Source organism: Centruroides sculpturatus, unplaced genomic scaffold, assembly GCF_000671375.1.
Source record: "Centruroides sculpturatus isolate CEXI.00-Female unplaced genomic scaffold, Cexi_2.0 scaffold1204, whole genome shotgun sequence".
In the NCBI taxonomy this organism is placed as follows: domain Eukaryota; kingdom Metazoa; phylum Arthropoda; class Arachnida; order Scorpiones; family Buthidae; genus Centruroides; species Centruroides sculpturatus.
Genome location: NW_019385392.1, coordinates 173,031 through 188,378, shown reverse-complemented (window position 1 = coordinate 188,378; position 15,348 = coordinate 173,031). Strand labels below are relative to the sequence as shown.

The window sequence follows — 15,348 nt, the reverse complement described above, 5'->3', positions numbered from 1 at the left end:
ATACTAACAGTTGAAAGCATGTTTTTAAATATAATAAAAGATAAATTTTATATGATGTGTGCAATACTAAGGCATTACATGTACCAAGCTTACTTTCCTCAATTCTTGAATTAATTAAAGGAAGTGTAGGCTGTTGACCATTGTGACAAGTCTAGTAGCCAATATTGAATAAAGAAATCAATAAATTTCAGAAATAGAATTTTCTAATACAGTAGAGTCTGGATAACTCGACCACACCCTGGCAGGGCGAAAAAACTCCTAGTTAGTTTTCATTATAGACAACTTTATGCATCAAAGTATTTTTCTGAGGTCTGTCTTATCAGGTAAATTACTGTACACTGTGTATTCATTAATTTTCATTTTCATGTAGTAAAGGCTCTATGCCTTCATAAAGTATGCACTTTTGTTTAAGGGTATTTGGGCAGTTTATTCTCTGTTGTATTGTCAAGCAAACAATACATACAAGTACAGTACAGTACCTTCTGAGGAAACACTTATTCTTATTTAACCCCATTCCTGATAATCCAGCATTTTCACAAACTCAGCCACCCTTTGGTCCATATTAGGCCGAGTTTTCGGGACTCTACTGTAACAAGTTGTTATAATTAAATTTAAAATTCTTGTAATTGATATTTTGTCCTATCATACCAGAAAATGTTTATAAAGGTAATAGAAATTTGCAAGCTTATTATTTATGTAGATTTTTTAATTTGCCATTGTTAGATAGGATTATATTGATTTCCTTCAACTTAATAAGTGGCTAAATTGAATCTGTACATTATATATAGTTAAAAAATTAATATATCAAGAAATGAAATAGATAAAACAATAAAAAGCTAGTAAGAAATGTAAGTATTACTCACTTATTAATCTGTTAAAGAAAAATTGGAGCAGCATTATATTTTATTGTAAGAGGATAAAACCATTATTGAACTAATTCTCTGAATACATGCATTAAATGTATAAAAATATTTACTTATGTTTTTAAGTTTGTGGGATGTTAGAGGTATGACAAGGTCGTACCTCTTTCTCAGCAACAGTTTGGTGAAAACTGCCCACTTGTCAGTGGATGGCTTGTTTACTTTTTCTATCCCGAAGGGTCGGGATTCTTTTTGTCAGGTCGAGTGGAGGAGGAGAGGGGTGTAGGCAATAAATGAGCAAAGGACACCATTAGCAAGAAAAATAAAAAATTTATTGAATAATAAAAAGGACATTTACAACTACGAAAATCAACATAACTTCAAGTTCTCCTAACTTCAGAGTACAAGTTTAAGGGGATGAGAGAGAGTTTACATGCTTGATATCATACCTCTTACTAATTCCCACGGATGTTTGTGTCGATAGTGTACAATGTTATAGAAATTGCAACTGAGATTCGTAGACTGCACATAATAAAGATAGCTCGATGATATCCCTCCTTAGTATTGTCAGATTTGTGAGAGACGGCCCCTCGAGGGGGATGATGCAGGCTTTTATTGATTTGGCCTGGGAAAAATGTCATGTGATGGACTGTTATTAGAGCTAGAGGTTACTTTAGCATGTGTGGAGGTTGAAAGGTGTCCTCAGGACTATAATAAAGTAAAGAAATTGGATATTAATTGTAAATTTTAAGTCTTGCAATATGAGAATGACATTGTTAGATGGTTGATTGTTTACATTAAAGAGGAAAGTTATTTGATTTCTTTTTTCTGATGATGTTATTTTAACGAGGGGCAACAAATTTATTTCAAATATGTCGAAAGCTTAGGTGGAAAGTGAAAAATTGGTTTGCACATGGGTCGGATCTTACAAGTTAATTAATTTTCTTTAAAAGGAATTCATTATTGAAGTTTTTATTTTCAAAGGAAAATGCCCATTAAATGAATACATTTATTCATTGACAGCATTTGAAATTTTTTAAACAGCTATTTGTTAAATATAATCCAAAACAATGTGGAATTTAGATTACATTTATTAATTTTTCATAGTTAAATACATTATTAGATTAAGTTGTGTAATCAATATATAAAACAATTCAGTACATTGGCTTTAAATGCTATACCCATTAACTATTAATTAATGTGTATTGTATTATGTGAACACCTAAGTGAATGTACTGGTAATAATATCTTTATTTTTAAAATGAAATGTAGTAACATATTACGATGTAGTACAGTACAGTGGAAACCCGGTTAATGAACGTAATCTGTTCCACGAGTCTATTCGTTAACCGAAGCAATTTTTCCCATAGAAATTGATGCAAATACAATTAATCCGTTCTAGCCATCAGTATTGTAAAATGGGTTTTCTTTGATAAAAATATAAGAAAACATAGTATCTATCATTACAGCAACAAATATGTAAACTTTATTTAATAAAGTAGCACTGTACATACCTTTGTTTCTACGGAGCTTAATGCTTGGAAGAGGAATCCCTCTCCATAAAAATATCGGGTAGCACTGCATTGGGGGTCTCTTTTGATAAGGAATAAGAAAGTGGTCTAAAGTTGATTGTCTTACTCTCAATCAAAATTTTTCTAAAATGTGCTAGCACAGTGTTGTTCATTAAATTAATGACCTTATTAGCCACAACTTTGTTAGGATGGTGCTTCTTCATAAATTCTTGCACATCATTCCATTTTCTGCAAATTTCCTTGATCTCAGCACTGGTGATTTCTTCCCTAGCCTCTTCCTCTGACGAATGCTCTTCTTGTAAGACTTTCATCTGTTCTTCCTGCATGGCAACCAGCTCTTCTGTCATTAGTTCATTTTGATGGTCTTTCAGCAACTCCTCCACGTCTGCATCATCTACCTCTACTCTCAAACTCTTGCCAATGGACACGATTNAAATGACAAACTGAGTGGTCCCTTCCACTGATATGAAATGATTTATTGTGCAGTATTAGAAACTCATTTGTTAAAAAACTTCTGGTCTCAAAAAAGGAAAACTTTTGTTTTGTATACCATAATATATTAAGATACACAGGATAATCATTAAAAAGATCTTTCTAGAGCTCCGAATACTTAACTATTAGGTCAAATCAAATTGATAAAACTTTTCCAGAAATCAAAAATCACATTAGTAAGTTCAGCCACTAAGGCAAAAAGTCTTTCTGTCTCTTTAATGTGCATATTACATATTTTTTTCTAAACTGAGAATATAAAAAGGAATTCCAAACCACTTTGCAATTCTTCCACAGGCAAACAGCCATTGTGCTCACTTTGCCTAACTGCATCATTAGTTAAACTTTTCTAATAATGAAAACAAACAGTTTGGCACTAAAAAAAAAAGTTTATGAAGTCCTTCCTCTATTGGAAATTTTCATAAAATAATTGCATTTTCAAGAGAAACTTTTGCTGCAAAATCTGACTGAAAACAGTAGAGATTCTACTTTGTGCTGCTCCAGGTGAGCTACATTCTCCATTTCATAAATATTTGCAATAATTTTAAATGAATAAAAAAGGGTGGGAATATATTTTGACTGATATAAATGTAGTTTAGACCATGCGTGAACTAAGATGAACTCAATTTTAATAGCTATTGATTTACATAGTAACAAATTCTCACAAAACCATTTCTTGATGCAGTGCTGGAGGGTGGGGAAAAGTGGGACCAGCTTTGCTAACACCTGATTGAGGGAAGCATCGTCCATTAATATATAGGTACAGAAACTCACTGTTGCATCTCAACCTCGAGTGTTTGCAGCCTTTCATGTCTGTTTTTATGATAAACCCTTCTTAAAAACATTTTATTAGAAAAGCTGCCATCTGAGGCCATTGCCTAGACATCTCATTTTCCAACTGTGCTTTGATCATGCAAGATCAAGGAGCTGGATCAAATTCAAACTGGAACCTAAAAGTCACTTTCAAAAATCATTAGTGGGAGTAAAATTTTTTAAAAATTGTTCCAAGCAATGTTGTAAAAAATCATTTAATAAGATTTTAAAATTAAAAAATTTTATAATAATTTGCGACCAGAGGGAGAGTAAGGATAATTTACATTTAACAGTGCAATTTTCTAGTGAATATAAGGATCTGAATCTCCCGAACGGAGAAGGATGAGAACTCAAGACGTCAAAAAGTCACCAATTCCAATTTTTAAAAAAATTTTTATGTTTTAAATTGGATTATTTCTGTGTTTTAAGGAACTATTTCATGGGCGACCGTGTAGCCTAAAAAGAAAGGTCGGGTCGCCTGAAGTTTATTCTGGAACATTTTAAAGGAAATAAAAGGTGATCGACCAAGTTTTTGGAAGAGACTTTTTTTTTAATAAATAAAAAGACAGATTTTAAAAATTACTAAATATTTTGTTTTTGCAAGTCAGTAAGCAAGTTATATTGCATGCTTGTTATTGTATTAGTTATCTAATAAAGCAAATTAAAAACAATTTGCCTTACCTACATCAGTGGTGTCCAAATTAGATTCCTTGGCCAAATTCAGCCCATAATCATTTGACAATATACAAAAGTGATATTTTATAGAAATGTATCTTTTACTGTGTAAATATAAATTGTAGGTAAGTAGGCCACAAATAATGGCCTGACAATTGAAAAGTTTGCTCACTACTGACTTACAATTTTTTTTCAGAAGACTGTTGTCCTTGTAAACTGACACTTAGATTTTTCAATAGTGTCATCATGAATTAATATTAGACACTAAAAACACTAAAAAATAAAAACTTACTTTCTTATCTTTATTCTTTGAAGGAGTAGATTTGATCATCTAGAAGGAAAAAGATTATGATTTTAATTCAAAATGTAAAATATTCTCTCAATGAAAAATAATTCAAAAACCACTTTCTTGCATTATATTTTAATTTTAAACTAAGTGTTTAAGAATTTAAATTCTTATGAACCAGAGCAAAACAAGAAAAGCTTGTCAATATTGTAAAGGCACTACTACATACAAGTACTGATCTCTCTAATTCAGAATATAATGGCTCTTTTAAACAATTGGGCAAATTCATTTAAATGTTACCACAAGAATATAGAATGAGGCGTGACTTTAAAGATCAAAATAAAGAATATTAGATTTATTAATACAAATCTAATTTTATTTCGTTTAATCACAAATATCAAATGCACGTAAATGCACACATGCACACAAATATCAAATGCACTGACATTTTAAACTTCAAGTAAAAATCTTGTAAAATAACAGAGAAGCCAAGGGCATAGAGCTGTTTAACTCTAACTCTGTCACTTACGTGGCACACAATCGTTAGATCTGCTCACTTTGTCAACGGATGACTTCCTAAGAAGTATAAATGAACATGTGTTTGTAAGAACCCCTGCCAAATTTTTCCTGACACCAGATAGTCCACAAACTAGACTATCACCTGTTTGATAGGAATCTCGATGGGAAGGAACGTGAATAAGTGGAGTGGCTGGTTGAACAGATGAGTCATGAATGAGGCCATATTTTAACAACAAACAAGCATTTAATAAAACGAATATCAAATAAACAAAAGATTACAAAATAATTATAAGCTCCTAACTCGTGATGAGAGAGTGTTTACATTGGTTCTAATGACATACTACCTTAACACACTTTGTAGATATCTTGTAATTGAATGATGTTTCATTGACAGCATCGCATAAGTTCGTAGTATTTTTGGCAACTTTATCTTCTATATCATGGGATCTTCGATATTATGGGAGACGATCTTTAGTTCCTACAGGGAAAGATGCTTATGTGACCAGTACATATCTTCAGGGACTCTGCAAATATTATATGGCACGTCCTACATCGGGAACTGCGTATAGTTTTTATGGCAATCTTCCTTTTGATAGACTACCCGGAATGGCAGGAAAAAGCCCTATTTATAGATGGCTTCTCTGGCAGCCTGCATCGTGTGCAAAACTGATTCATCAGCCAGTCGGCTGTCTAAAAGGAAGTTCAACTTCCCTTCTTTCCGAAAATGATGGATGATTTCTTTTTATGGCAATCTTCCTTTTGATAGACTACCTGGAATGGCAGGAAAAAGCCCTATTTATAGACGGCTTCTCTGGCAGCCTGCATCGTGTGCAANTTAATTTAAGCTGTATATACTACACATACCAAAAAACAAAGGGGGATGAGATATGAATTACAAAAATGTAGTTATATAAACAAAAGTCTAGACATCATCTGGAATGTCTCTAGAAGAGTGTCATGATACTCTCACCAACAAAATTTCAATCCTAAATAATACTGTATTAAATCCTTTAAAATTGATCAAACAATAATGAGGGTATTCAAATTCTCACACAACAACAATTTGTTCATGTTAAGCTGGACAATTATTGGGAACCTTTTTTGCCAATTCTTAACAGTTGAATTCACTCTGTCAATTACACTTATGACTTTCTCTGAATTCCGATTTCCAAATAATCATCTGTTTTTCTGAATGAATTAAAATTTATATTGGTATCCTGTGTAATTTTGGAATTCAATTCAAAAGCTTTGCTTTTCCTATTGCTATTCATCTTTACTCCTGATAATACACAAGAATGATTCAAATGATCCAGATAAAATACTTTTGTTTTTAAACACCAGAAGGTGAGAATCCGGTAAAAAAAATGCAAATATACAGTTTACAAAAATTATTGCTAAAACAAAATGAATTCTTTGCTCGTGCATATAGGACTATCTAGGTTATTGAAGCAGTGAAAAATGAATAAAAACCTCATCTTATATGTGATTAAATATGGTAATTCTGTTAAATCACATATTAAAAATATTTTTTAAATTCATCATGTATAAAAATCATTTGCCATTTAAGATTTTTTTCATTTAACATCATGTTTAAAATGTTTTTAACATGAACTAATTCCAATATTAAAAAATAATGTAATGTTCTGAATTCTTTATTTAAGAAAATGAGGAGCATATAATATCCATATTCAGGTTTTATGAAAGCAAGAACAAGTAATTCTCCATTAATAAATTTAGAAAATAAAACTATGAAAACACACAGCTAAGTTTTCCTCCAAACATTGGGGGGGAGGTAGTTAAAAACACTAACAGGATCAGTTATACAAAATGGAATTTAGGAGTTTGTTAAATAGAAAAATTATGAAAATATATCTTACCTTTTTACTAGGAGTATCAATTCTCTTCCTAAAAATGAAGGGGAAAATTTCAGTTATTAGTTCACAGTAATAAAACCTAAGTTACTAATTTGAAATGTTAACAATTTCACACACTAAATGAAAATCAATTTAAAATGCGTCCTGAATTCTTGATCTTATTGCTTGACTCAAAATTTTATTAAGAAATCAGGAACGAGAATTGAAGATATTAAAAACAAAGTTGAATAAATATTTCAGAGCAACATTCCTTTTGAATATTCATTTTACAATTTCATTCAATTTACACAAATTCGAAAAAATGTCTTATCTATAAAAAGTTGGAGATTTGCTCCTCTTCAATCATTTTTAAGTTATTTCATAAATATTTTCAACATTAAGATTATCCTCATGCTTTGTGCTTTAGACTTCAAATTTTTATACATATTATAATAATACTGTAGTGCCCAAGCAGTATGCATAGTTTACAGTAATACCTCGAGTTACGCGATTTTCAAATCTCGTCGATTCGTCTTTTGTTTGAGCGCCATGCAACCCTTGATTACTCACTCCCCACACACTATTGTTCGGCTTACATGTTCGAACGTGTCGCGTGGAATATACACATAGCTACAATTTATTTTGTGTTATTTATTTCTGTGTGTGTTATATCTACAGAGACTCGAGAGACTCTACTATGTCATCCAAACGAAGTAGAACTAATTCTTCTGCATCAAACAGGAAAAGAAAAACTATCTTTGGAATGTAAAGTTAACATTGGGTATGTTCGTAAAGTCAAACGAGTTAAACGAGAATGACGTCATTGTTATTCCTATTTCATTAGACTTTTTGAACAATTTGAAAAGTCTAACGAACTAATGTGTTTAACTCGTTTGACTTTACGAACATACCCATTATTAAAGACTTTGATACAAAAATGAAAATTTGTGAATTGGCAAAGAAGTTTGATCTACCGGAATTGTCGGTCAGAACAATTATAAAAGGCAAAGAAAAAATTCTCGAAGCTGTGAAAAATGCTTAATCTTTAAATTCAAGCATCATTCATAAACGTCACAGTATTATCATGAGATGGAAACAATATTAAAATTATGGCGTAATAATCAAATGTGAAAAATTGTAAAATAATATAGGCCTAATTTGTTATTCATATATATTATCTAAGATTTTATTAAACATTTTTTTCTAAATTATTGTTTTCTTTAGTCTCTGGCCCCAATTAAAAATTATTTGCATGTATTTATATGTGAAATTATACCCCGACTTACGCAAATTCAACTTACGTGGTTACCGCTCGGTCCCATCTATCGTGTAAGTTCAGGATATTACTGCATTTCGTTTATTTTATATATATATATATAACGTATATATATAACGTGTCGGGTTTTGTTGTAAAATTCCATTTTATTTTATGGTACCGGATTGTGAACGGGTTGGGCCCGTCGCGCTGGTTAATTGGTCAGTGACCAACATCACATGTGTTTCACGTCACACCCAAATGGCGGGAAGTATAAATATTGGAACTCCCGTCCAAAGTCTACTTTCCCAGTTCCTGTTTCTTGAGTGATCTATGTGGTGTAAGAGTGTCGGTAAAGTAGAAGAAAGGGACTGACATGTGTGAACTTTTGAATTAAGAGAATGGAATCCAAATCCATTGTATAGAATATGCCCGTTGTTCGTGAACTAAGTGCAAGATATTAAACCAGGAAACATTGAAGGACCTCAGAAAACCATTATTTTTGTCGGTATGTTGATTATTGTGTCTTTTTAAAAGGAAAAGTAATACCTTCGATCCTTTTCTCGTATAGTGTACGTGTTACCTGATCTTGTAAATTTAAATAGATTTATGTTCCTCTCATGTTTTAGAATAGATGAATGTTTTGTAAATATTTATGATTAAACCTTTGTTACTAAAATTTAACCCAGATTTGTAAAGTCCTTAAATTAATTTGTCTGTGCCTTGACCCTCTAACATCGCCTAACAGACCTAGGTCTATTGGGGCTTAACAATACATTCAAGATCTTCCTAAATTCCAACTGTTGGAATTTAGGGGATAAAGCTCAGGGTAAGTTTGTACCAAACATTTTGGTCACTAACTTCTAAAAGTTGGACTGAAACTCTCAATGATTTGTATCTGCACGCTTACAAAAATCTCTATTCTAAGTGAAACACAATATTTTCCACAACAATGGTAAAGTTGTCTTGTGTTAGAAATCCATTTTAAAAATATCACATGGTTTACATGATTAATTCATAGCCTTTGTCTACATCTGTTTTAAATTTAGAAACATGACTTGATTTTCATTGCAAGAGATTCTAAAATTGTTTAAACTTTTAAGATTTTGTACAAGTCTTGTGTTAGCATTCTACAGGCAATCTTTACAGGACTTATCTAATGGCTGCCTACAGATACTCAAAATGGTAACAGCCATATGATTATCTGACAGCCAACACTCATGCAAACTTCATTCACTAAAAAGCAATTCTTGCAAAGAACTGTTCACTCCTTAAAGAGGAAGTCAGTCATCATAAACTCTTGAAATACGAGACTGTCCTCCCATTTTCTCATACTATTGTAGTGCTCTGTCACTAAACTGTTATATATATTATTTTTAGTTTTTTGTATCGGGGTTGGCTCTGCATTGGATCCCCCTTGTCGCAATAAATTTTGTTTGTAAAACATTCCCTTTGTCACGTTCCTCCATCTTCGGCAACCACTTGTTGGTCTGGGGTTAGTTGTGATGACAACATGTGACTGGGAAAAACCCTGGATGGCAGGGGTATAAAAAGGGAGTGTATAACGTGCGCAAGGATCTTTTTTTTTCCTTCTGACTTCGCCATGAGACTGGTGGGTGGCATGCCGGCAGAAGGCTACGAAGGTGAGGAAGCCCCGAGAGAGGAGGTAAGTGAAGGAAGGGTTAAGAGTGATGACAAGACGCTGGACTCTGTTTGGACAAATCCTTTTGCATCCACAATAATATTCAATCCTGAGTGGAAGAACTGTTGCTTAGAGATGGAAGATTAAAGGAATAACTCATATTCATGTGTAGTACACATGTTCCTGTTGTATTTTTTCTTGTTGGATCAAACAAGATTCAATGAACATGTCGGTCCTTTCAGCATGTACTCATCATTGTATATATATTGTAAATATTACCATTGGGCTAAGTGTTTTTTTAATCTTAGTAACTTAGTGTTCTAGTGTTTTAATTATCTTATTTTTTCATATATATATAAAATATAATTTTCCTTCCTTAAAACCGTATTCGAGTGATAATTCTTTGTACGACCCTTGTTTTCCTTACCAACGGTGAGTTTAAACCTTGTCGATTCTTACTCACTACACTATGTATGCATCATTTGCATCAGCATGAATTATTGCCAGACATTAAACCAGCAGCAATGAAAGTGTTTACATTCTTAATATGATATTAGACATTACTTTTGGTACAACTCTTGCATATCTGGATGTACTGTACTTTATTGGACAAAGTTTTGAGTATTGGCAATTAAAAGTATAGTTTAAGTTAAGATAAATTTTTAGAACTCACTTTGGCTTTTCTGGTGATGATTCTTGTTCATAATCAGCATCATCTTCTTCACTCTCATTATCTGCATCATCATCATCCTGTAAGAAAATTTTTAAAAATCAAAAAAATTTGAAAAGAACCAGTTAAAAACAGTTTTTCAGATTGCCTTTAACATTTTACAAAATTTATATCACATGTTTTCAATTGTCAAACCATATTTCAAAAATTGAAATATTGCTTTGACAATTATATATATATATATATATATATAAACTAAATTATATTTAGATGATAACTTTTTTTTTTATAATCTACAAGTGTAAACCTATTATGCACACAAGTGTCCTCACTTCAAAAAGGTCAGAGAGTTATACCAATTTTTGAACAACTTCATTTGTCAATATGATAAAGTAAATACTGTGTTTAATAAATTAGTGACTGACTACTAAGACTTGAAGAAAACCTTTTTTTGCTAGTTTTACAAATTAGCAAAAAGGTTCTCTTCAGTCTTGTGTATGTGTAATTTTTGTGTGTTAAGAATAAGAGTTCCTTTATGGCAAAATAAATAAAGACTTGACTGTTATAAATGAGCTCAAAATATGTTAAAAAAAATGAAGAAAATTATGCATAAAGGCATGAATGGGTAAACTGACTATAATTAAAACTGTGGAATAACTTTTTCAATGAGTTCTGTATGGGAAAGACCAATTTGTCAGACAATTTAATGAAGTGGCTGATACAGAAGCAAAGAATTTGGTTCTTGCAAGAGGCTGGCTTCCAGAAAGTGTAATTATTAGGTGAAGTCTAATACAAACATAGGTTTTCTGAAAAAGAATTGTTTTTTTTTTTGTTCAAGATAAAATATTGGGCACTGCTAAGTGGGGACAAATCAGACATGAAAGCATTAGTCATAGTTTTATTGCTAATTAAAGTGTTTCAAGAAAGTATTACATATGTTTTGGGACCTTCAAGATGTATGGACGACAGCTGAACAGCCAAATGAGTAAGGTGTCAGCCTATGATTTGGGGCCTAAGAACAAATCCAGCAGACTGAAAATAAACTAAAAAATTTTTGGAATGGTCTGTTCTGGATGTCACGTCAGGCCCAATCCCAGGCTCATCTGGATGTTTGGCGATACCCACAATAGAGTGGTTGAATATGCCTTCATATCCAGCCACCCTATTGTGGGTATGGCCAAACACATAGATGAGCCTGATTAATTTAAAACAGTTACCACAGGATGGGCATCTTTAATTTCTTTAACCCATAGTTATTTCTAATTTGTGGATACATCAAAGCCTTTCATACCAGAAATTTTTTAGGTGCAAAAGTATCAATACAAAAATTACAAATCTGGCACATCTGATTTAGACATGAAATCAATTGGTAGATCTCTTTACACAACTTTCTAGAGAAAAACTCTTATTAAACACTATCCACTTTTTTCAAATTATGCCATGCATTATTGGGCTTCAATTTGAAAAAATTGTAGACCTATAAATTCCCACTGTCTTTCCTTAATCTCAAGAACAATGTTAGATAGATGAAAGATGAGACAAGATATGGAAACCTTAGAAGCAGGAGGCCCCAATTAACTATATACAAATTTCGAATGCAAACCAAACCAGAAGTCATGTAATTTCAATTCAAAAATTTTCCCCTAAAAAGGTGTTAGATAGATGACTGGCACAACTATTGTTAAAGGAAAAGTATTACGTACAGGGGGAGGCCACTACTAATTTGAGGAGGAAAATATATATTTTAAATTAATATGATTAAAAATTGCAGCTCAGCATTTTGATAATATCACAATAAATTGATTATTCACATTTAAATTTTAAAAATTAAAGAACAAACTAGCATGAATTTAAAAATGATTTTTTTTAAAAAATATTTTCAAATGCTATTTACACTCCATTTACCAACATCAAAAAAACAATGGCCTATCTTGGCAGAAATACATGATATAAGCATATTCTTGAATCTTTACAGTATTACAGTAAATATTAGTTTATTATTGCACTTTTTATTATTAAAAAACATTAAATTTATTGAATTCAAAGAGTTTTTAAATTAACTTGGCATCTGATATTTTAAACTGGTTTATCAATATAAAAAAAAACTTCATTTTTTGCCAGCACTATCTTAAATCCCCCCCTCTCATCTAAAGCAACTTATTAATGCCATTTTCTAAATGAGTCATTACATATTCTGCATGCATTACACACACAAATGAAAAACTTAGTCACTTAGTTCAAGTTTAAAGAAAGAAAAAAACAAATTCAACCTTTTAGTTACCTGTAACATGATGCCCAAAAATTGATACAGGTCCGGATCCTTCAACCAACTTTAACGTCACTTGTTGTCTGGGAATCATTATATCTAATTGTGTCTAAAATAAAAAAAATTAAGATATGTAAGTTAGAATAAAAATTAAGTTTATTCTGTGAGAAACTAGAAGAGTTTATAAACAAGTTAACTCATTTTTTTTGCAAAGTTAAACTTTTAGACCAGTGTAAAGTTCTAAGAAATAAAAACACTGCTTGTTCATAGATAAGCTGTTTATGAAAAATAAAAAAAAACAGACTTAGAATACTGGATGAATAGAATAAAAAGGCACTTGATAGTTTTAGCTAAATAATGATTAATAAGTTTGATCTTCATCTGAACTTTTTATTCCAAACAAAATTCTGGTGGAAAAAGAATTTAAAATTTTAAAATGAGAAAAATAAAGAATATATTTTGCATCATTTTGGTTTTAAGAAACCAATACTAGAAAGTATAATACCAAAACATACATACAGTAGTATCCATGGCAGTTTTTTTTTTTGTGAGGCAACAAACTAAACAATAATAAACAAACATACTTAGCCTAAAAATGAAAGGCAAACATAGGAAATGAAAACCTGTAAAAAAAATTAAGACACTAATGTTATTAAGCACAACTAAGTGCTTAAAATATGATATTGCTAGAGGTTAAAATACCTGAAAGTAGCAAGCAATTTTTTTGTGGGGGAAAGAAACATTTGCTAAGCTATTCCTCTAATTTTGGGGGGAGAGATGTATAAACTAAGCTTAAGTTCTTTTTAACTTGAAGAAATGATATAGTTAACATTTCTATTTGCAACTGAGGTTTTCAAATGTGGCATTTAAAAAATCCTAAAGTTTAATAGGATCACAATTCTCATGATAAAATTTAGTTTTACATGACTAAAGTCTAGGAAAGTACTATTCTAGAGAACTCAATTTACGTTCTAGTGAGAAAGAAGAATGGCATGAAGAATAGAAAGATTTAGCAAAAAACTGAAAGACAACACTGGCCAAGAGTCTATAGAGAGAGAGTTAATAAAGCTGAAGTTTGTTTGACACTTCTTGTTGGTTCAGTGCATCTAAGTTATGAAACTGAACACTATTATAAGTAACAACTTTTTGCATAATAGGTGAAATGGAAAAATGTAATTTTATTCATAACTGAGGACACACTGAAATTTTGTTCATGAATAATAAACTATGCTGCCTTTTCTTTTTAATTTGAGAGAACAACTGGAATAATACTACATATCATAAGAAAAGTAAAAAAATAATCAAATTCAAGATAAATTAAACACGTCATTAAATATTTCAACATGAGTGCACTCAAGTTGCTAAAATTCAGTATGTATTTACCTCAGCAAATCTTTTTTCCCTTGTTGACTGGAGTACTGCAAGTGTTGCAGTAATTACATTATCTTCATAATCAGTTGTTTCAATTTCTACAACATTCACTTCACATTCTGAATCTCTACAAGGTCCCAGCACAATCTAAATTTAAACAAACTACATTTAAAAAGTAAAGTTTAATTACTGAAATTTTTGTATTTGTTATCTTTTTATCACTTCTCGGGTTAGCTGTTGTTTGTTTATAAATATATGGGCTGCTTACTTGCTAAATCAATTAACTCCGTAAAACAAAGTATAAAAATTTATAATTTAAATTATTTTTTAAAATTTCTTTTAAACTGCAAGATCTGCGAGTTATATAAAGACACACAATCCAGATTAGGTAACATAAAATACAATTATTTATTAACTCGCTAGTCCAAATACAGGATTTCATAGGATACCAACAATTCTAGTTGTCCCCTTTTCCCGAACCGAACATCCGATTAACTAAAATTATCTTACTTAATACTAGGTTCCTATTATTACTAAACTAATTGAATATAGCCAGCTTATTCGAAGATTTAGAAGGTGAAAGAAAAGAATAAGGAAAGAGGGTACCCAAAACTTAATGATGCAAGTTGAATTGTGTGGGCTCGTGGATGAGGCTTCTCGCTGGTCTGGGGGGAAGGGCTGATTCACTCAATTCTTGTTTCACACTGAGATATCAATCCAAAAGGGGTGATCCGTCTGGTTCCTCTCATTTAAGTTCCTTTTTCTTCCTCTAGTTCTAAAGTTCTCTATTTCTCTTCTCACCATATGATGTCCAACTTACAGGGGAGGCTTTCCTTACCACCTCCCCTATCCACTTCCTTCCTCTCCGTCTCCCGTCCTTTCCCTTCTCCTCTCACTTCCAATCTGCCTTCGTTTTTCCTCCCCACTCACTCCCTTCGTTCTCCCCCTTCTTAACTCCCCCTCGTTCCTCCCCTCACTTTAGTCCACTCATGTCCCCTCTCAGAAGCCTTCCATTCATTCCTTTTCTCTCAGTCCACCCACACACTAAAGTCAATGGGAAGACGATAAGATTATAGAAGAGTAAACAAATAGGACAGATGAAGGTGAAGTGAAGTGA

The 15,348-nt window shown here is 31.8% G+C and overlaps 1 protein-coding gene across 1 annotated transcript in view; it reads right to left on the bottom strand.

Moving 5' to 3' along the window:
• Positions 1 to 4,230: 4,230 nt before the first annotated feature.
• Positions 4,231 to 15,348, bottom strand: part of LOC111638458 (nucleolin-like) — a 24,048-nt gene continuing 12,930 nt past the window's right edge. Inside the window, exons 4-6 of the mRNA XM_023384181.1 lie at positions 10,598 to 10,674; positions 7,052 to 7,079; positions 4,231 to 4,700 (exon numbers count right to left, since the gene is read on the bottom strand). Coding sequence (XP_023239949.1) covers positions 4,614 to 4,700; positions 7,052 to 7,079; positions 10,598 to 10,674 — 192 coding nt within the window. The 3' untranslated portion in view covers positions 4,231 to 4,613. The remainder of the gene's footprint in view (positions 4,701 to 7,051; positions 7,080 to 10,597; positions 10,675 to 15,348) is intronic.